Source organism: Phoca vitulina, unplaced genomic scaffold (assembly GCF_004348235.1).
Source record: "Phoca vitulina isolate PV1807 unplaced genomic scaffold, GSC_HSeal_1.0 scaffold22, whole genome shotgun sequence".
In the NCBI taxonomy this organism is placed as follows: domain Eukaryota; kingdom Metazoa; phylum Chordata; class Mammalia; order Carnivora; family Phocidae; genus Phoca; species Phoca vitulina.
The window spans coordinates 21,473,900-21,497,507 of record NW_022589725.1 but is presented as its reverse complement, the minus strand read 5'-3'; the positions used below and the strand labels follow the sequence as shown (position 1 = coordinate 21,497,507).

Genomic DNA, 23,608 nt, shown 5'->3' with positions numbered 1-23,608 from the left:
GAACTATGAGAGAAAGTAATAAAGTGTTTTTTTAAGCCTCTAGATTTTGGGGTGGTTACACAGTAATAGATCATTGTAACAGTCACCAATTAAATAACTCCAGGTATCTTTGCCCTCCTAGACACTCCCTGCCATATACAACCTATGAAAGTAAGTCAGTATGCCTGTTCTCTGGGAGTGGAATTGAACCCCTGGTTTGGACATGCAACACACACCATCATGGTGAAGTCTGTTCCATAGTGAGCCATCTTTATTAAGCCATTTTTATTATTGAGATTAGTTAATTCTCATAGCTTTCAGGTTTTCACCTATAGTATCAAACTTTCCTAAAGTCTACTTGTATATTTCAGATGTTCATATAATAAGTGAAGAGAGTTTCTGCTAGTGTTTCTACATTATTTAGCCCCAAACCACTACATAAATCCAAGGCACTGTCCAACCAGTAGACACACAATGTAAAGCCAAGTCATTTTGCTAATCAATTTTCATACCACATAGTGGAGAAATAATTTTCTAAAACATTCCAAACCTTTCAAAAGACCCATTTAAAACCAAATATTATGGCTGTGGCTATATGGCCCAAGTAAAATAGAAGCTAGTAGCAAATATTCAAATATTTTAAGCAAGGCTACGTTTGCTAAAATTACCTACCTATATTGATAATTCTGGTGAGCTGGTTATTTGAAAGAATTTTAACTTGAAATTTTAATACTGGCTTTGAATTTCCAGTTCATTTCGTGTGTGCACACAAACCCATCATTTACCTGAGGGTCCCTACTCATGTTCCTTTCCTTGTAACTTGCCTTAGTACTATCATCATTAACAACCTTGAAGTTTATGCTTTTGTTTATAGGAAGGGATTGCAAAATGTTCTTTTTATTCCAACCCCTTGCCTTCTACAGCAAGGATTCTCTGGCTGTGAATTTCTGCTGAGCAGCTGAATGCACAACAGGAAGGGAGATGATTAAGCCACAAAAATCTAGTGCCCAGGTAAACTGGAAGGAACATTTGGAAAAATACCAAAAAATACCAAAAGATTAAAGCTTGGTGCATGAATACACACTTGACTAATAAGAATTAAGCCATCACATCATATAAAAGAGTCCATGGAGACAAACTCATGTTTTTCTCATTTTAAGAAATATTTTTGTGGGGCGCCTGGCTGGCTCAGTTGGAGAGCATGCGACTCTTGATCTCGGAGTCATGGGTTTGAGCCCCACACTGGGTGTAGAGAGTACTTAAAAATAAACTTTTTTAAAAAAGTATTTTTGTGACACATAAATTAAAAGAAAACCAACTCACCACTTTCTATCTCCTCTTCATTATCATCCTCGAGGATGCTAACTGGGGCGGCAGATTCTCCAGCTTCCATCATGCTTTTCAAAGCCTCGAGCTGTTCTGTTATTCAAAACAAACAGGAAGGAGATGGTGACAGATGCTAGATGACTTGCAAAGCCAGAGTCCTAAGATCAACACTGAGAAGGGAATGTATTGTCTAAGCTCCTCATGGCTATGTTCCTAAGGCCACTTTCTCACCTGGACCTGCTGGCTGGACTTCTCACGGGATGTGCAACCGTCACATTGTCTACACTTGATGAAGGAACTATGGGAGTGTGGGTGAAATGCCCAAAGTTCTGGTCCTAAGTTTGAGAGGAAGGCTCAGTCACTGAAAAGGATTTAGGCTTGGCGACAAAAGCCCATGGTTTGGAGACCGATGATCTTAAAGTGATGGAAAAGAGACATGCACACTGGAGACTGACACAACTTCAGGACAAAAATGTCTGTGACTGATAGACCCGAGATTATTATCCTCTATAGAAAGCTCTTATACATCAGTAAGATCCACGAAAGAATTTTGAAAATGGAAAAAGATATAGAAGCATGTTATCGATAATAATATATCAAGAAACTACTTACTAAAAACATAACTATCAAAAAACCACAGTCTCGTTTTCCTTCTACCAGTCAGACACACACACATACAAGATGACTGGGAAACAGGCATTCTCCTGTATTTTGGTGAGAGTGTAAATTGGTACAATTTTTCTGAAAGACAGTATAACAAGATGCATCACAATATAAAGTGTATATATGCTTTGGCCAACCAACTTGAATTGCACCAACTGATTCCAAGGAGAAGCTGCGCAAACGTACAAAATGAACATTGACACAGGTTTATCACTGTTTTTACAGTAAAATGAAAATCCATCAATTTGGGACCGGCTAAATGGTAGCATATCCCACATAATAAATTCTGCACTGTTTCATACATTAAAAGTTAGTATGTAGTAACTGTAGTAGGAATGTAAGTATATTCAATTGGTTGAATTAAAGATAATAAAAAAATCAGTATATTTAACATGATCCCAGTTTTATCAAAAATGTATGTCTAAACATGTAGCTATAGTACATGTATCTATGTGTAAAATATATAACTCAGTGCTACTTTATTATTTTCTTATATTTTTCTTTGTTGTTTTCATTTTCCTATGGTATTCCTTCTGTAATAAATAATAATTACTATAATTTAAAACTTAGATAAAGAAGATGCTGTATATATATATGTATATACATATATATATACACACATACACACACACACAATGGAATACTACCCAGCCATCAAAAGATGAAATCTTGCCATTTGCAACGACGTGCATGGAACTAGAGTGTATTATGCTAAGTGAAATCAGTCAGAGAAACGTTATTATCATATGATCTCACTGATATGTGGAATTTAGGAAACATAACAGAGGAGTATAGGGGAAGGGAGGGAAAAATAAAACAAGATGAAATCAGAGAGGGAGGCCAACCATAAGAGACTCTTAATCATAGGAAACAAACTGAGGGTTGCTGGAGGGGACAGGTGTGGGGGGATAGGGTAACTGGGTGATGGACATTAAGGAGGGCAAGTGATGTAATGAGCACTGGGTGTCATATAAGACTGATGCCTCACTGAACTCTACCTCTGAAACTAATAATACACTATACGTTAATTAATTGAATTTAAATTCAAAAAAATAAAACTTAGAATACCTAGGGTAAAAACACAATGTAATTATACCAATATTTAATGCTACCAATTCATTGAATTAAGAGATTGGCCGAAAGGAAATATTTTCAAAAAAAATCTCCAGGGAAAATACAGGGGAAATATAAAATCATTTCTCTCTCTCCACACATATACACATTCACCTAGGACCCCTAGATATGTATATCTCACAAAGGCAAACTGCAAAGGGAAGGCTTTTAAGAGGACTTTAAAGCATACTAAATGATAAAACACTGGTTCCTTCTATCTTGATAAATTCTATAGTTCCTCTTTCACTTTTTTCTCATTTTGCCTTGGGATCATTCCAAATCCTGTATCCTATGAATATATGAATATGTTTTTCCCACTGCAAGAACGTACACTTAAATGTCAATGTGGCCACTTCACTCTGAAAAGTATATGCAACACTGCCATGCTCCCTTCCTCCTCCAAATCAGTGGTTTTAAAATAGATTTCATTTTAGACAGCTGAGTTGTCCAAACACACAATGAGTGTATGCTTCATCATTGGTGTGTGTCTTTGACTTACTTTTTTCAACCTCAGGTTTCAGCCGTTTATTTTTGATGAGTATTTTTCTTTTGAGGTCATTGGGGGATGGTAAGGGCCTGCCTGGTTCAAGCTAGAGATAAACAGAAAAGGCTGAATTAATGATGTGCTTCTTCAGTTTCATTCCCAGCCCAGAGTGAGCATGGAGGCGTTATACAGCCCAACATCCACTAGATGGCAGTCCGCACAGTTTTATGTTTTCATTCCCCAACCCCAATCAGCCTACTGCATGCAACTCTGCCTTAGACTGCAAACTTGACATCCACAGTCTCCCAGAGCTATGTAGAGCCACTCTACCTTCCCCAGCGGGAGCTGGGTCTGACCTGGGGTGCTGTTGGGGGAGGGCTCCTGCTCAACTTCAGGTCTTGCTCCTTTTATATATCGGGTAAAGTATAAGGGGTCACTGTGATAGCTAGGGTCAGAACTGCTTTCCCAGGCAGAAGTTGAGGGCTCCCCTGATCCCCCCAAGTGTTCGGCTGTATTAGGAAGCCTGTTTACTCAGTAGGCTGATGTAACCCCAATACTTGGGATTGTGGTTTTGTAGGTTCCGTAAGAGAATCAAGGGAGTGGTCAATTACTGAAACTTGACCTCTACTGTGGTTTCGTTTGCTTGGATTTATGTCTGCAAAGGCGAAGTCCTTTCTTCTATTACCTCTGACCCATACAACTGCGCCATATCTAGCCACCCATTCCCCATTCTCCCATGCATCCATGTATGTATGCACCTACCCACCCAACCACCCACCCATCTTTTCCATGCATCGATTTTTTCCCAAAAGTAATCCTTTTACTACTTATTACATGCAAAGCACTGTGCATTCCTATGTCTGTGTTGCCTCAAAGCTCTTGCCAAAATTCTGCTTCCTTCCAAAGCCTGCTGTAACTGGTTCATTCCCCAGTGATCTCTCTTGAACCTGGCTATCTCTAGTAAGTATTCAATAGGTCACAGGCCATCTTCCTTTGTAGCTATAGTTTTACCTGTGTGTTCTGTGTCTCCCCCACAGCCCCCCTCAAGACTGAAAGCTTTTTACTCCAGGGAGGTCTTACTCCCATGTGTATTCATCTACCCTCCCCACAACACTTATCATGTACGTGCATATCACTCTACGAAACATACAGTGGTCTTTCCACAGAAGCAAGCACCTTGGCCCAGTCGGAAAAGTAAACAGAGGGCCTAGGTAAAACTAAAATTAAAAAACCAGGGCCGTTGGGCGCCTGGGTGGCTCAGTCGTTGAGCGTCTGCCTTCGGCTCAGGTCATGATTCCAGGGTCCTGGGATCGAGCCCCACATCGGGCTCCCTGCTCTGCGGGAAGCCTGCTTCTCCCTCTCCCACTCCCCCTGCTGTGTTCCTGCTCTCGCTGTCTCTCTCTCTGTCAAATAAATAAATAAAATCTTTAAAAAAAAAAAAAAAAAAAAAAAAACCAGGGCCGTTTCTTAAGTCTGGGTTCCCTCAGAATCAGTCTCTGAGACAAGGATGTGAATAGTCCCATAGTCTATTTGGGCAGCAGCCTCAGGAATGTCCAACAGGGGGTGGGAAAGTGAGAAAAAGAAGGCAAGCAGCCAACCCCAAGGGGGTGTTATCAGACAAGTTATCACCGAGGGGGCAGGCATGTGGTCCGGCTGGGGAGCCTGACTGCTCTGGAGCTGTTCCTCCTGCCGAGTGAGGGGGCCAAGGGGGAGGGGTGTGAGCTCTCCAGCACTTCTGGCCTTTCGCATATGGGCAAGCAGGCTCCGGGGACCAGAGCACCCCACCTCACAGGAAAAGCTTCAGGCACTGGCAGCCAAAAGTCAGGCCAGCGTGCAGGGAAAACAGGGAATGCTGTGCGGACAGGGGCAGGGAGCCTGCAGCATGGCGTCCATAGGCTGAAGACAATCAGGGGTGGGTGCAAAGGATGCAAATATCCTTGTGTCCTAGATTTTTTTTCGTTTTTTTTTTACTACTGCAAAGTACTTTATACTTAATCCCGTTAGCTCTCTTACTACTCATAACATCTTGGCACAGTGGATCTTCACCACTTGGAGGTTATGGATTGTTGCAAAAATGTGATGAACTCTCTGGAATAATTATATACAAAAAAAAATATTGTACGCAATTAGAATGAGGTCACAGACCTCACAAAGCCTATCTATGGGCCACAGGTTAAAAGTTCTTTGCTGTATGAAGCAATTTGCGGGTGTAAAAATGAAGCTCAAAAAAATGGATGTATAATATTTTCCAAGTATTTGGGTTTTTTTTTTTTTTTTTTAAAGACTTTATTTCTTTGACAGAGAGAGAGACAGCACACATACAGGTGCACGCACGAGCGGGGGGGGGGAGGCTCTCAGGCAGACTCTGCACTGGGTATGGAGGCCAACGTGGGGCTCCATCTCACGACCCCAAGATAATGACCTGAGCCAAAACCAAGAGTCGGACACTCAACCGACTGAGCCACCCAGGCACCCCCAGTATTTGTTTTGGAGTTGGGAGCTTGAACTTCAGACTCCTGTGACTTCAGTTTAGGGGACTTCTCACAGCAATGGGCTCCCATGGGTGCTGAACCCTATGTGCACATTTGATTCACATGGAGGGTTTTTTAAAAACACCATGCTCAGGCCTTACTCAGATCAATTAACTCAGAATCTCTGAGTGGGGCCCTGGCAAAGGTACTTTTAATAGTTCTTGTAGATGATTCTATCATACAACCAAGTTGAGAACAAATGCTGAGTATAGACCCCTGGCCCCTGGGCATTTTATAAAACTTTACAACTGAGATCTCAAAAACCATAAAGACCTCGAGACCTTCTAAATTAAATTGAACCAGATGTTTATTTTGTCTCTCTACACATCTGTCCGAAGCACAAAAGCTTTCCATACCAATGAATTTAAATAAATATGAAGATCTTTAGTCCTCTAGCACTACTTGACCCTTTAGAAATGAATTTCAAAACAAATCCATTCAGGTTAGAAATATGGTTTGCTAAAAATACATACTGGATGTGATTCAAGTGCTTGTTTCAACAGGAGATCCCCAAATAGATCTTCGCAATATTTGGACATCTTGTACTGTTGATATTTGCTGGAGAGAGAGAACACTGGCATTTGTAAATTCAAACATCCATTAACCATCCAAGAATAAGAAACATCCATTCCTAGGTGATTAAAAACTCCCACTCTGCAAAATCCACGCTTGTCCTCTTGATGCTAAGTGAGATGCTCGGTTAGATACCACAGACTTTAACTGGTATAGTTTGAAAAGTAGATTTTGCCACCCCAAAATAAGAGCTGGCAAACAATAAAAAATGGCTTTCAAGTTCATCAAGTCTGCTTTCAAATCCACTGCCAAATCTTCCAACTCAGTGGAACTTTGAGCAAGGTGTCCTGATCTCTCACCTTTTAGAGGAAGCATCTCTAAAAACACATCAAGATGACTTGTTTTTTCCCTTTGTCTTTTTTTTGGAGGTGGTGGTAGGGGTAGTGGTTTGGGGGTTTTTTCCTCCCTCTTTTTTTTTTTTTTTTTTGCATAAGACCAAGTGTCCTTACCACTTCCCAAAACTATTCAGCTATTTAAAAAGATGTAGAGCAGCAGTGGGGATTGAGTAATAGATACTTCGAGTAGAACGCATCATTATACCTGCAGTGATTTTCAAAGGAGAGAATTACAGGATATTCGGATGTGACAAATGCGGTTTCCTTGATGGCCTGAATAACATCCTTTAAAGATAAAAAAGTGTTAGAAGAGCAAAAAAATAAATTAAGGTACATGAAACCATTCAGAGACTATTAATTTCAGCTTTTCCAAATGTCAGTTCTGGCAATTAAGACCTGGAGAACCCATTCACCTTGATACCTTTACAGGTGGGGTCTCCTTGTGGTTAGACCCAAGTGCAACTAATGGTTAACGACAATTTTTTTCAAAGCTAACTTTGGCTTCTCCAACATTATGGCACTATTAACTGGCAAGAAATTTCATCTCAATGGCATGCTGGTTCCTTGCTCAATTACCTGACAAGACAGGTTCAGAGCTCATCTTTCTTGCTGAAGAGCAGGTGAGGTTTTGGCTACATTTCATTAATTCGATGACTATTCCTGTGACATTTGCAACATCCCTTGTTTCTTATTAGCCTGATGAAAATGGCAGGGAGGAGATGACGAGCGAGGGTGCTCTCCTTGATCAAGCAACATGTGAGGTTAAACAGGAGGTGTTCTGGATGCCTCTCTCTGAACTGGAAGCTCAGTCATTTGAAACAACCTTTGAATGAGCTGAGCATATCCTTCCCACAGATGGCTGACCTTGCTCTCTGCTTAGCTTTAGAAAGCATGGTTTCAAACTGATGTTTCTACAACCACAGCATCATATTTGGTAAAAATCCCCAAATTCTTACTGGCTTATCGTTAACCACAGGAAAAATTCAATTAAATTGGAAAAAATTTTACAGTAATCTAGGGAAGTCCATCTGAAACCCATCTAATGCCTTGGGTTAGATAATCCTGGAGTATTTTAGTGAGCATCCTTATGGCTAAGTCCTTTATTCTTGCTTAAAGCTTCTTCACAGGTGAAAACTCCTGTGACCTTGATTGTCCACTTGAGTTGATCAAGAATTAGTCCTTGAGGAAAATTTTGGCTCTGCCCATGGGTTCTCCTTTGCTCACCTCTGAGCTGAGAAGAAATAGCCTTCTTTTCAGTTAAGCTTCCTTATTAGGCTCCTTAATTCTCTAAAGAGGACAATCCTTCCTGTCAGTTTGGTTGGCTGTGCAAACTTATGGCTTTCCACTTGAATATATTCTTGATACTTCTCAGGGAGTATAATTCCTTCTCAGGGAACATAATCTTGAATTCACTGCTGCTCAAAATTCACCAACACTTGGCTAAGAGAAATGGTATGTGCATGGAGTGTTACGGGTAAAGGGCCTAGGCATCTGTTTTTACAAATACCTCTGGTGATTTCCCACATGTAGGCAGGATTGAGAACCACTGCTCCAGATGTTGCAATAACTATTCCAAATTGCACCAAACTGACAGAGACAGATGTACCTGAATATTGGCCAACCACAGAATTTCATTTTTTGACTTGTCTTTTGGCAGGCTATCATTGGAGCATATTGAGGAGTGTTGTAAGAAACTAACCTTCAAACTGTACATAGAGATCACCAAAAGGCCATTACTGAAATGTCTGTTTGTAAAACTGTAGATGCCTCTCTTTGAGGGTCCTTGGGGAAAAGTCTTCTCTGGCATCAGGACCAGGAAAAACTATGCTTCTTTGGATCAATGGCTCTGTTTCTAGTTTACAAATTTTGTGAATCATCATGTTTATCTCCTTGCACTAAATTCTAGAAAGTTTGGAGCCCATTTGTGGCATGGCTTGGCAGTTTATAGGACTTCTTAGGGAGGATTCATAAACTCTCACCTCACTCACTTAGCTCCTTGCTCTTACAGGCACTATTTATAATCTATTTGATTTTATGTATTCTATTTATCTTTTTATGCCCATTTGAAGTCCTTCAGAAAGAATGCAAAGTAAGCAAGAAAACAGAAGACTGTTTTTAAAGTAATTAGAGTCTGGGGACTCTGGCAGAGAAACCTCATTTTATGGTGCTGTCACCATTTGAAAGCAGCAAAGTTAGAAAAAGATGGTGCTATGAAGTGGAGAAAATAGTTTTCTTGACTTTCTCTTCAAAACTGGGGGAAAGGAATATGAAGGCAAAACACTTGAGAAAATGAATAATCTGTTTTCTCCACTCCATCTATCTCTATGATAGTCTGGAAAAGGCTATGGCTATTTTGAAACTTACCTTAAAAAGGATATCTGTACACATTGCTTTTCCATGAGTTATTATTGGTTCTTGGTCTTCACCTTTTCCATCCCAACAGTCAAGTTCAACACATCTAGGCACACAGTGAAATTACAATATTGAACCCTTATAATAAAATAGTGTGTGTGTGCAAATTAAAAGAAGATACATCAAAATAAGTTGTTTTCTTAAAGAAGTAGAACATGGACAGAGTTAAGTAACATGATTATTTCATGGAGTATCAGGCCAAAATCACATTATATTCTTTATCACGCTGGTGTCATCAAAAAGGAACTGTCAGAGATTAAGACAGACTTAGGAGATACAACCACCAGTGAAGTTCTGGATGAAATTCCAGTCATGACAAAGGTACAATGAAGGACAATTTGGGGACAACTGGGAACATCTGAATACGGGCTGGGTTTTAGATGATGTTAAAGAACAATTTTTAAAATTTTGTTAGGTGAAATGATGTAACTTTGGCCATAAAAGAAAATGTTCTCATTGTGTCAAGTATTCAGAGACAGAAGTAGTGATGTCATTTCCTTAGTGTCTCTCCATACACAAAAAATAGTGAGTTATTAAAAAGTAAGGTATGGTTAATGATAACCAAGAAAAAATATCATAATGTAACTACATTTCTTATTTTTCACTTTCAGCATTTTTTTCCATATTTTAAACCTCAAATATTTGCCTATTTCCATAGAAGAAAAACCATTTTCAATAATCTTTATTCTCAGAGAATGACATTTTAGAACTTTTAACATTAAGTAGAGCTAAATTTGCAAATGTTTCAGACCAATAAGAAACTTAGCATGACTTCTTGAAAAATTTTTTTTTGCAATTTTGATCAAAAGGGGGGATAATTAAAATTTACAGTAAAAAATGTCTTTTGGTCCAAAGGAGGATTCTAGAACTTTCTGGAGCAGAGATTTTCTTTTTCAAGGTTATATAACCAGGATAATCAATTAAAGGGAAGGAAAAAGGTCCTTTTCATTCTGAATACTGCATCCTAATTTTTTTTTTTTTTTTTTTTTTTTTTGAGTAAAGTCAATTAAATTGAAGGGCATAAAAAAAAAAAAAAAAAAAAAGCTGTCCTGAGATTCTGACCTGCAACCAGCCAGGAGAACCTGTTTGTACATTTCTACTGAAGATTTCCCGCCAAACTGTCGGCCCGTGAGATAGGTATTATGGGAAGAACTGATGAAGTAGTGGGCCAGAGGATGGTCCATTTCTTGGTAAAGTTCTAAACGATCCAGGAAGACTGGGGCATTTTCATCTGACATCAGATATCTGCAAAACCCATCACTTGATATGAGGCCTAAGGGAAAAAAAGAACAGCTAGTAGACATGTGGCTTGGAAGATACACCTCTCACGTTTTTCTTCTTGAAAGTTGAGGCAACTTAATCAAGAGTAAAAACTTCTCATTCTCGTTCCCAAGGACCTTCATCCTTCAGAACTTGAACAAAATAAGAGCTGCACATTACAAGTAACCTAATGCATTCCAAAAGACAGGTGGTGTTCTGCTTTTGTAAGTAGGATGGCAGAAGCACACGATTCCCTGAGCTCAGAAGTGCAGCCCCAGGAGCAGTGGTGACCAGGGGTCAAGGGGACCTTCATCAGTTCCATTTCTACCACTCACTCCTTATGTTCTTGGGTCTCAACCTCCTCTTATGTCAAATGGGGGGAAATCCTGGCCACATCTGCTTTCCAGGACTGTCATAAATGGTAAAGAAGAATACATACGAGAGGGGCTCTTAAAATAGTGGAAAACAGGGGTGCCTGGGTGGCTCAGTTGGTTAAGCGTTTGATTCTTGATCTCAGCTCAGGTCTTGATCTCAGGATTATGAGTTCAAGCCCCATGTTGGGCTCAAGTGGAAAACCTACAACTGTAGGGCACTATTGTTCTCACTGGATCAGAGAAGGGATGAGCAGCCTCTCTGGGTTTCAACAATTCATTTCTCCTCTTTTATCTATGAAACAGGGTGTGGGACTGGTGAGAAGAGTATTCAGTCATCACTGAAACGTGGCTCCAAGAGCCACTGTTCATTTCGGTCAATCCTTTCTGATACAGGGCAGGTCCCCTGTGGTCTCAGAAGAAGCGATCAACATTTCTACATCTCTTACCCCGTCAACCATTGACCACCTCAGCTTTTTGTTTTTATTTAAGCATTGGCAAGTTATGAACTGATTTCAAACTTATAAAAAAGTACAGATGATAGCATAATAAATAACTATGGGCCCACACCACAGCTTTGTAACATTTTACCTTATTTGTTTTACATTTTTCAGAGGAATACATAATTACAGATGCCTTTGCAGCACCCTGTGCTCCCACCCTCCATCCTACTGCATGCAGTCCCTCTTTCTACTCCCTTTTAGACAACCACTCCCAACTTTTTGTATTGAACATTCTCAAAACAGCTTTGTAACTCTACTACATACGCCTTTAACCAAATAGGCAGTTGTATTTAAAAGCTTATATAAAAGATATTCCACTATTTGCATATGCAACTTGCTATTTTTACATTTTCTTAGAACTTATTCAGTTCGTATAAATAGCTTTTGGTCATTTATTTTTCCCTGAATAATGTACAGTAGTATGTGTAGTGGTAGTACGTAGGACTGTAGAAGGTAGAGTAGATCCATGTATGAATATACCCATTTATTGTCAACGATTCTGTTGATGGGTATTTAGGTAATTTCTAATTATAAATAAACATACTACAATAAAAATCTGTGTACCTATCTCCTTGGGCACACATATCCGTTCTAAGAGCAAGTACTTTTTAAGGCACTGGGACAGATGGAGTGATGGGAGAAACAGACACGCCCAGCCTTCACGAAACGTATTATGGGAAAGAGAACAAATAAATTAGCAAATAAATATAAGTATAATGTAATATCACGCAAGTGCTAGAAGGAAATAGAAAGCAGGGAATGAAGGTGATCAAGGACGACCAGGATGCTGTGTTAGATGCGTGGCCAGCAGAAGCCCTTCTGAGGTCACATTCACGAATAGGCAGCAAGCCACATGCAATCTGGGGAATCATCCCGGTAGAAGGATCAGCAAGTGCAAAGACCTTGACGCAGGAGTGTGTGACTGAGGGGAAAGGTAGTTAGAAATGAGGCTGGAGAGGAAGCCAAAAGCTACATCAGTTAGACTGAAGTCTTTGCTAAGTACTGTGGATTTTACTCTAAATGTGTTGGGAAGCCTTTGGAGGGTTCTGAAGAGTGGAATAACATGATTAGATTTAGTTTTTAAAGGTTCAGTCTGGCTGCTGTGTGGAGCATAAACTGTAGAGCACACTGAGTAGAAAGAAGACGACTAGTTAAAAGTCAACTGGCATCGTCCAGGAAGACATGATATAGGCCTGGAGAGTCCGATGAAGGTAGAGATGGTGAGAAGTGATTTATTCAGGACTTATTCTGAGGATAGATCTGGTAGGTTTTGCTGATGGATCAGAAGTGATGTGAAAGAACGAAAGCAAGTCAAGGAAGATTCCAAGAGTTTTGGCTTGAAAATCTGGGTGGACCATGGTACCATTTTCCAGGCTGAGAAGGGGACAGGCCTACGGGCAGGGAGAATCAAAACATGTTGTACATATACATTCGAAATGCCCATTCAGTATCCAAATGGAGAATTCTACCGCAGGTCTATAGTTGAAATTAGAGGTTAGGAGTGGAGAATTTGAAAGTCGTGTGTAGAAAGAAATGTAAAAGCACTGACTTGGGTGAGGGCACTTCCTCTGACACCCAGAGCTGGGAACGAGATGGGAGATGCTACCCACATACCTGGAGGTGGAAAGGCTGGGCTGTAGGAGGGGCGTATTTTCCACTCTACCAATTATTGCCAAAATATTCAAAAAGGTGGTTGTTTGTACCAATTTATGCTTTTCCCGGAAGTTTATAATGCCTTTTGCACCACATTCTCACCCATACTTAAGAATGGCAGACTTTAAAATTTCTGTCATTTGTGAAATGGTGAAGCTATGATTTTTATATGTGTCAGTGTAATTTCATAGACTTTAGGACCTGGAAGGACTTTGGAAATAATGAGAGAGACACCTCTATCCTAACATTTATCATACTGCCAAGGAACTGCTGAGCCTTGTCCTTCAACAGATCACAACTGCCTTACTTGCTTTTGAATCCCCAACATCTGGCACAGTGCTTGGCACCCAGTCAGCCCTCTATAAACTTTAAGAAATGAAAGTAGGGGAGTGAAATACTAGTTGAATGACTGTAAGGGCTCCACCAGGTTACAAGCAGGGAAACCGAGGCCCAGGAATAGAGTCCCTTGCTCAAGGTCACACAGTGACAGGGGAGCAACAAGAATCCAATCAAATAGTGCTATATTATCTATCAAGCCACCCTTCCCTTCACTTTAATCCCATGCAATGGAGAATAAATAGTAATACTCAGAGTGTTGGTAGACAGGTAAATAAGGAAGCACTCTTGCTGAAAGGAGGTATTCGGGGCCCTAGAAGGAAGTGTAAGTGTATGTCTTTTTGACTTGGAAAAATATCAGGGGTGGGTCATGTGTTGTGGCGGGCCAGCATGCATATACACGGGTTCTATGTGGGTCCAGAGATTATATAAACCTTTCAGTCACATTCACTGAGATACAAAGCAAAAAGAACTCAGAAACCGGAGGCCCTAATGCCCAGGGGCACATTGGAGAGATAGAACTTGAACCTGAATCTCCCTTCAACTCTCTCCTGGGACACAAGGCTGAGGCTGGAGCTCAGGTAGCTCTTTTCTCAGGACTTCCTGTCCAATTATGGTAGCATCACCTCTCCCATCCTTTGCAGGAGCCTCCCACTGCTATAAGACTGATCTTCAGTTCCCTCTCCATGCCTTTTCTTTGTCAAATATTGGAATGGACAGCACACTGTTTCTACTGTTTCATTGAAAGAGGCAAATGTTCAGAAACCCCAATAATTTGCTAAATTGATTCCTGAGCATTTAATTTCCTATCAGTTGCATTTGTATTCCATAACAGAGGTCTAATGATGGGAAGGCTCATCAAATCATGTATTAAAATTTACATGGCTTGGCAAAACAAAAGGGAGAAAAAGAAGATATAAACTTTTATAAGATGCGAAATTCCTTCCAAGATTGCAAACAGACACTGTATGGGCATTTTTGCAGTTTGAGCATTAGGCAATACTAAAGATCGAATGTAAGAGAGTACAATGGGGAAAATATCACTACCATGTGTTTAATAATGTAGTAAATTTACATTATACCTCAGGCAGCGTGGGCAAATTCTGATGTAAGGTAAGATTTATACTAACTTAGAACAGGGAAAAAAAAAATCAGTCCATTAAAAATCCTTGGCTCTAGGGAGCTCCAAAGCATTTAAAGATGTCTTTAACTAAAAATCCAAGAATGTTTAAAGTTGCATATAGTCTTGCTTTTTCTTTAATAAAGAAAATTATCTTTTTTCACTTTTATTACCTTTTTTCTTCAAATCTTCATCAGGCTCATACATCTCGATGATCTGCATTGCCCTTTTAGCATCATAAAATGGGAATAAAATTTCATTCAGTCGAGGGTCTCGCTGATGCTATGATGAGAAAATAACCCCATTTAGGTTGACATTTCTCACCCTTGGGGCATTACACATCACTAAAGTACATAATTTCTAAAATAAGATATATTGAGAATATCACATTTACAGTTACAAAGATAGGATTTCACTGTCCTACTGTCTTTCTCCCTAAAATATACTTCAAAAAAGTCCAACTTTGGGAATGCTTTGGTTTCCCTCACTGAACTAGAAAGAGAATACAGAATATATATATATATATATATATATATATATATATATATATATATACACACACACATATATTTTCCCTCAAAAGCTAAAGGATACATAAAATGGTGTGCATGTCAATTGTACTGTCTTCTAGTCCCCATACTCCAGGTGAGAGATTTGGCATAAATATCTATAAAAAGTGAGGTCAAAAATCTTTGGGGGAAAAAAAAGGAAAAACAAAAGCAAAAACTAAAAAAACCCTCCAAAAAACCCAAATAACTCAAATAGTTAATATACTAACTTAGGTGCCGAAAAACAATAGTAACAACAACAACAACAAAAATCCCTAAGGTTAAAACAGGCAAACATCATTTCATTTTCGTTATATATATTTTTTTTTACATAAAGAAAAGATTTCTTGGGCAGTCTGCAAACTTCATTTTCTTAAGTATTTATCAAATCAGTCATAATAATGATGACAATTAATCGGCACAAGGATATGTATCAATTATTGACAATATGAAAATCTGTATTTGAATTATCAGTAGTTCAGAAAGTCTTTTTCACTATGAACTAGAACTGGGTTTGCCCTGAGGAAATTCTCTGGGCAAGGGGAGTCCATGAATGATTAAGGCACTTAGGAAGCTGGTGATGCCGGTCTTTAAAAATCAGCACCTGGATGCTCATGGGCCTACAGGAGGCACCAGGAACAATGCTATTTCTGCAGTTCTGTCACCCAAACTTCACAGCAGTGGTGAAAAAACTCCAATTTACTGACTCAGCTACAATCTTCTGTATGTGTGTGTGTTGTGCGTGTCTCTGCATGTGTGTGTGTCTGTGTGTCTGTATCTGGAGGCAGTGGGTCCGTGAAACTTCCTTAATGTTCACCGTGAATTGGACCCTGGTCATTCATCAAATCTTTAACTTCTATGGAAATCATGGCAGAGAAGCAGATGTGAGCAAAACCTGGTCAATGGGTAGAACCTTGGCGACAACTCTTTACCCAAATATATGCACAGACATTGAAAAACAGCATTGAGAAGTTGTTTGAGAAACAATTGTTAAAGGTTCATATGGATTTCCCTTCCCCATTTGTTTTGAGATGAAAGTTTGAAAAGTGGGTAACACAGAATGAATGCCTTTGGCCAACGCAACACGCACAATGTAATTTCCTCAAGCACTTGTGGCCTAGCCTATTCTGGTCCTCCCACCTCTTTGCCCAGGTAAGAGTGTTAACTCATAAGGAATCGGTATCTTTTGGTCAGTTTATCCCAATGAAGCATGCTTCTGTTGTAATCTAAGAAATTACAGCTCACAACAGCTCACGTCCATGCATGTGCAAGAGCAGAAACTGTTATATTAACAACAGGCCTTGAAACCATAAAAAACAAAACTCATGGGGTACGCAGAGAGAAACTGTGAGGTGGACCATGGAAGGCCAGGCACATGAAGGCATGCTACAATCTTATTTATGAAATGGATGGGCATCATGCAACTCTAGAGACCGCTATTCAAGGGCATGACAAGCACCACCCCTCTGGTGAGAAGGCATTGTTTTAAAAACAAACGAATAAATGAACAGAAAACTCTCTCTAGTCACATTTCCTCCTCCGTCTCCATAAAATACTATCACAGAAGAAGATGGATATGGGAGGAAAAGGTCCTTTTTAGACCCCACTGCAGTTATTTTCACAGTTGGCCACTATATTTCACTTCCTTATTAAAAGTAGGCTTTTTGATTTAAAGATATGCTCATTGGTAAGAATTCTGGGCTCATGGAGATGATGGGGCAAATCCATATGAATTAAAAAAGTGAGAAAAAGAAGAGATTAAGCTGCAGGGGAGAGAAGAGATTAAATTAGGTAAAGGAGGGGGAACCCAGACGCTCCTATGTGCTCTTTATATGCATACCTATGCATGTGAGCCTGATGTGACTTATAACGTGATCTGTTGATGGCAGCATGGCATCTCCCGCACCTGGGAGTTAAAATGCAGATTCTCAGGCCCCACCAAAGACCTAGCAGATCTGATTCTCTGGGGAGGAACCCATGAATCTGTGTTTTGAAAAGCTTTTCAGGTGACTCAAGTTTAAGCAACACTGCTCTAACATGTAAAAGTATGCCTTTTAACATACTTGTATTATCAGTTATATAAAAAACAAATCAACCTAAAAACCTAAGCCCTGCAAGGACAGAATGCTCAATGTTTGAGATGTCCTCCTAATTAAAGCCCATTAAAATTCAGTCCCAGGGCACGAGAACATCCTGCCTATCAGAAGTCACTAGAACATCCTGCCTATCAGAAGCAAAAGCCAAGAAAACCAAGCCCTAAAATGGATGCATCATAATCCCCTAACTGTACATTTGCAGCAAATAAGCATTAAAAGTAGACAGTATGAAACTGCATTTGCCTTGCATCACTCCACCAAATAACATAACCTTTGCTTCACTAAAACTTTCATGTTTGAAAAAGGAAGCATGGTGCACTCTGGATAGTCCGAAGGCAAGGAAGCAGATGATAAGATTTGCATCAGAGTCACAAAACTGTAATTTTTATATGAAACAACAAAGAGGAAAAAGATCACTTCCAGGTGACCTCAGAGTAATAAGGTTGCAGAAGAATCCCACACAGATGTAAGCACAGTGGGGCAAACGTTTCAGAACTCTGAGGGATCGCTGGTCTTCCGTGGGGATTTGGGGAAGCAATGTGCCTACGACAATCACCTCTGGACGTCCAGAGCTTTGTAAAATGAGATCTAACCAGCTTCCGAAAATAGGTCACAGAACCGTGCCCACGTGCATGAGGAGACAGTGGTCATTGCTCCATTATTATGTCCTAACTCTTACTGAGAAAAGGTAGCAACTGGCTTTAACCCAAGCAGCACTGAGAGAGATAGATGTTGACAGAAAATATTCAGAAGAGATATAAAGAAGATAAAGGAATAATTTGCAAGAGTAGGCTTACCCGTAAGACTAAACACCTCCTTCTCTTTCTGTGTCTATGTATTAAACAATAAAGATACTATAAATGGAAAGTGATCACAGGCCCTTTCCTACACAACTGCAAAATAAAATAAATAGGTCTAGCCCTAACGTGATCATATAATGTGTGTGAAGCAGGGGGAGAGATCACTGGCAACAAGAAAATAAAGCTAATTCTGGAAAACTGTGGTCATCTAAGACCTTTTCCCTCTTTTTCTCATCTTGATCTCTCTCTCCAGCCCTCCATGCATCTCCTGATTCTGTAGGCCCTCCCCCTCAGTTATCATCTTTGTGAGAGAATAAAGGTAAAACTGAAATCAATTTGGCTTCTCATTGGAAATGCGGAAAGATAGGTGAAATTAACTAAAGCCCAGGGACATTAATTAGCCCCACCACAGATAGAGAACAGAGTTGGAAGCAGTATCTAACCACATGGCAGCTCACAGTGAGCACCTTTACTGGCTCTCCCATACTCTGGTTTATTATTTTCAGAAAGCAGGAAGAAGAGAAGTTTCTCTTGGTCCACTGATGGGAACAAGAAGCATAGCTGTGGCAAAATTTTAGGATCTGAGTGGTGGATTTCTATGACTAAATCCATTATGGAGAATAACAGAAGATATATGATACTCTCACATTCTTCCCGTCCATACTAAGCATTCCAAGGAGGAATCCAGGTAATCCACTGGGACAGTGCTTCACAAACTTTAATGTGCAGACCAATCACCTGCAGATGTTGTTAAATGCAGATTTCAAGTCAGTAGGTCTCGGGTGGGACCCAAGATTCTGTAATTCTAACAAGCTCCCACAGGATGCTGCTGCTGATGGTCCATGGATCACGCTTTGAGGAGAGACTGAGAAGCAGATGAGAAGCAGGTCTAAAGCTACTAGTGAAAAGCTAGTAAGTGTTGATGACATGGATAGGGAGGAGGTGGGACAAACCCCTATACGGTGACCAAGATAGTAAATGGCCAGTAGTCTCTCCTCTCATTCCAGCTTCCTGGAGATAGACATGAGTACACTGAACATAAAATTTCATCTAAAGAATAAAAGGATTTACAAGCTGGAAAGTGGTGGGAGGCAGCATGACTTTTTTTCCCTATTACTTGTTCTAATTGGTTAATGCTGGTATACATGCATCTATTGATTTTTTGCTTTGTCAATCATCTATCTGGTTATTTTGCTGAACTCTCATTCAAAGAGTTTTTCAGTTGATAATTTTTGATAGGGTACTCAATCATCATCTTCAAACGATGAGTAGGACTCTGTCCTTTTGTATTCATGAGACTCTTTATTTTTCCTTTCTTTTCACATAATCTGGGGCTTCTAACACAGTGTTGAATTTTGGCTTGTTGACACTATGTAGCTAAGGCATTTTGAAAACGTTTAGATCTAAGCTTTTGGAGCCATAGACTCCTACACTGCAATGCCTGCATTCTTCTCGAGTGAATGCTATCTCCTTTCATTATGGGTTTTGAAGGTGTTCTGCCTACAGGGTGCTTCTGATTTTGGAGAGAGGAGAAGAGCCACTATAGGACTCAAAAGAAGGTTACAAGGAGCTGGCAGAATGTTTTCTAAGTTTGACAAATTTCTTCAAGGATACATTCAGATTGCTATCTAGTTTTTCCAGTTCAGTTTGCTAGGAGAGAAAAGGATGAGATTTGGGCACTTTGATTAAAAACAAAGGCTGTACACTTTCCTGGACCATCTTGTAGTCTCTATGATCTAAAGAAATCAAGAATCACACGGAGTCCATGTGTCCCACCCCAAAAGTAAAGGTGCTTCCTTATCATGAATGAGAAGCCACGCAGAAGAAAATATAAAAACAAATGAGTGCTATTGGCCACCATGATAGTGATATATAAAAGCTTATCAAATAATAAGTATTTGAAGAAAGAATTTGGATGGCAGAGCCAGAAAGCATGGGTGATCATATCTTTTAAAAATTAAATGTTATGTCTTAGACTTATAAAAATGACAAGTGATGACTGGGTAGGCTTACAAAAACAACCCATACGAGGAAAGGCATGAGATAAAGAGCCCATGAATACCGCACTATCCTCAAGACTTCAGAATTGTTTTTTTTATTGTCACGGTGACACACATAGTAAGGTGTCTGTCATATTTCATAGATGCCTGGACGCCAGCTTCATCTCAGAATGTGCAAGAGACCTTGTTTCTAGGAAGTAGCAAACCAATGATAGAGCTTTTCTCCGTGCCTCCCAATGGTCTTCCCTCTTTAGCCAAAGCAAGACTTCCCTGCCCATCTCACCAAAACTTAAGATGAGTGGGAGTGACCCAAAGTGCATGAAGAAGCTGAAGGAAATAAAACAATAAATCTTAAAAATAAAGCAGAAGAAGGGGAAGGAGTTAAAGGAAACAAAGCAAGGCAACTTAACTTCTGAGTAACAGTGGCACAGGAATGTGGATAATATCTGGGTAAAGATTCTAAACATAGTATTCGCATGACCAAAAACTAGTGGGGTGGAAAAACTTGCAATGTTTTCAAGTAAAATAAATATTGCATTGCACTGAAAGGTTTATTAAAAGTGGAGGCAACTGTGCTGATAAATGGAGTAGCTTCTTCCTGGCACAAGGGCTTTTAGGCTCTGGTTATCATAGTTCTGTCGGGGCAACCCTACCAGCTGGGAGCCACTAAGCCCTAACAGGGCAGAAGCCCTTTGGCAAAGATGTGATTTGTCTCCACAAACTGGCAAATCACAGTCTGCCTGTTGCCTGTTCTTTGGGTCAATACTTCATGTCTGGCATGATACCCTCTCTTCAAATATTTTCTCTTTATATGGTATAATGGTTAAATTATATTAAAAAATTGTTTTGAAACAAAAATATATTGTCCATTCCATTAATGTGCTAGGGAAAAAAAGTACATTTTCCATTTTGGATGAGCAAGAGCTTCGGTGGGTTTCACTGAACAGAACATTCTTTTGTACATATAAAGAAAAAAAAGTTAATTTTAGTTGTAACAAAAGTTGCAACCTTTACGTGTTTCAAAATATTTTTCTCTTGTGCTTCAGCAAATGTTGTCAACCAGTGTTGGTTGTTGAGTGAATCATATTCTAAAATGAGCCCTAAGCTTGTTATAAAAATAAAATCTAAAAATTTGACCTGCAATCTAATTGGCCTAATATGTACTATATTTTCACCCAGGAACTCCACTGTTGTGCTCGTTGTCAAAATAATGTCTTGGAACCTACACATCGTTCTTACATGCAATCCATTAAAAGACAAAAATAAAGCTTTCCAGTCCATGCAAAGGTATGAGAAAAAGTTAGCAATGGAGAATCCAACTACAGTGTGGTAATTTCAATCCATTCTCTATTTAATGAGATCAATAGGAGAAAAAAAAAAGTACCTTAAATATCATCTTGCAAAAACATAGACACATTTAATTAAATGAATATATTATAAAATTCACACGCACACACAGAACCAGAGCTATACATCACAGCAAGAAAACCAACAAAAAAAAGCAGTGTGCAAAGCCAACGTGTAGGAAGTGCATGAACACCCAGAAGCAGCAGCTGATTTTTGCACCTGGTAAAGAAAGCCATATGGAAAGATCAGCAGGTCAGAAGCAAAGCGAATAGGGCGTATGACGCGGGCATGCAATGGGGACACTGGAGGAGGCAAGCCACTGCACACAGACTTTATGGAGTTAATGTATGAAAAAGCTTACTTCATTTAGAAAGCTCACTAATTGGTCTACCGTTAAATAATCAGTTTTGTCTCCATTGCTGAAAAGAAATTTATTAGAAAAAGTAAGTTTTTGTATATGATGCTACAGTAGGTACGATTTACATGTTGACATTTGTTGATGATAATTCTAAACTTATTTCTAACCCTGAAGTAGTGGTGCATTCTTAAAATGGCCAGAGACTGGTTGTAAGAACAAAAAAAAAAAAAAAAAAAAAAAAGAAAAAGATAAAGAAAAAAAGCAACAACCCAACAACAAGAGAAAGAAAACACTCCCACTAGCTCACAGAAAATGTCTGCAATTCTTCCGTTTAGTATTATTGAAAACCGTTATTTTAAAAACAACATGTAAGTCATCCATTTGAAATAACTAGAATGAATGAACTTTTCAACAACATAATAACATTCCAAATCGAATCTAGTTAGTTCACATAATGGGTTAATACCTAAAGGAGCAGGTTAAAATTGTAGGTAGTTAGTAAAGCCAATGCAAGGGGGGAAAAAATCGTTCCAGGTGCTGCCATTAATTTTTGTAAAAGTTTCTCAAAAACTCAGAGTGAACTTTTACAGTGATAAACTAAGGGGTGAAAATGTAACCCTAGCTACATAATCCTAGAGACTCTCAACATACTATATTAGAACATTACCACAAAAAATGTTTTAAAAATCTACAGGGACAAGAATGTGACATTTTCTCATAAGTAGAACTTACATTTTTTTAAAAAGATCCTCTATATCTGTCCGAGGACAAATCTTTTGTGTCAGTTCATAGAACTTTTCATAAGTAAATGCCGCAGGCTCAATTTCATCATTCTGTAAAGAACAAAAGAGTGTCATAACGCATGCAACATCTTTCTCCTTGGAGGGGAAGAATCTATCTACAGGATCATGAAGCAAAGCAATGACCACCTTGGATTCCCAGGGCCTCAATCTCTGATTCTTACTGAGAGAAGCCAGACGGCCAATCCCAGCTGTGGTCAGGCCGTCCCACCAGCACCCGGCATGTGTAAATGGGTGTTTCTGGTTACCATGGGCAGCCGTAACTTGTGTGTTCAAACACTGACTACAGCTGGGCTCGCTCTGGGAAACACCCCATAAAACAAATATAAAGAAACATTTCCTCTTTCTCTCCTTGATGGAGAAAAGCAAGTGCCTGCCTAAAGGATGCTGAATAAATCAAACCAAGTGTTTACTTATGTTTATCTTGTGAATTTTCACAAGACCACATGAAGGGGCTCAGGACAATCATATAAAATTTTACTTTTCATCCTGAAGTTTGTATTTCAAATTGGATTTGTTAAAGTAGTAACAGGCTAAAATCTTTCTTGCAGTCAATAAATTAGTTTCAATTATTCTAAATCCAAAGGGCCAGGAACACAAATGGTTTGTGAGGGAGGGGTGCTTTATAAAATACTTCACAGCCATCTTGAAGAACTGGATTTATTAGTCAATTATTTAGGCTGACATTGTGCTTGGTCAAGGCAATGCAGATGGGCTTCTCTAATAAGCCTTCCGGGGGCTCGTGGGTGGCTCAGTCAGTTGGGCATCTGACTCTTTTTTTTTTTAAGATTTTATTTATTCATTAGAGAGAGAGAGAGAGCGTGCACACAAGCAGGGGGAGAGGCAGAGGGTGAGGGAGAAGCAGACTCCCTGCTGAGCTGGGAGCCCAACGTGGGGCTCGACCCCAAGACCTGGAGATCATGACCTGAGCCGAAGGCAGGTGCTTAACCATCTGAGCCACCCAGGTGCCCTGGGCACCCGACTCTTGACTTGGGCCCGG

The 23,608-nt window shown here is 39.6% G+C and overlaps 1 protein-coding gene across 7 annotated transcripts in view; it reads right to left on the bottom strand.

Annotated features, from left to right (window-relative positions):
* PLCB4 (phospholipase C beta 4) overlaps window positions 1–23,608 on the bottom strand; it is a 407,515-nt gene that overhangs the window by 72,098 nt on the left and 311,809 nt on the right. For all 7 annotated transcript variants that reach the window (XM_032419441.1, XM_032419443.1, XM_032419444.1 and 4 more), the window contains 9 exons: window positions 22,541–22,641; window positions 21,812–21,869; window positions 14,833–14,941; window positions 10,479–10,689; window positions 9,369–9,462; window positions 7,210–7,289; window positions 6,570–6,654; window positions 3,581–3,671; window positions 1,303–1,398 (listed from right to left, as the gene is read on the bottom strand). In XM_032419441.1, the coding sequence (XP_032275332.1) occupies window positions 1,303–1,398; window positions 3,581–3,671; window positions 6,570–6,654; window positions 7,210–7,289; window positions 9,369–9,462; window positions 10,479–10,689; window positions 14,833–14,941; window positions 21,812–21,869; window positions 22,541–22,641 (925 nt within the window). The remainder of the gene's footprint in view (window positions 1–1,302; window positions 1,399–3,580; window positions 3,672–6,569; window positions 6,655–7,209; window positions 7,290–9,368; window positions 9,463–10,478; window positions 10,690–14,832; window positions 14,942–21,811; window positions 21,870–22,540; window positions 22,642–23,608) is intronic.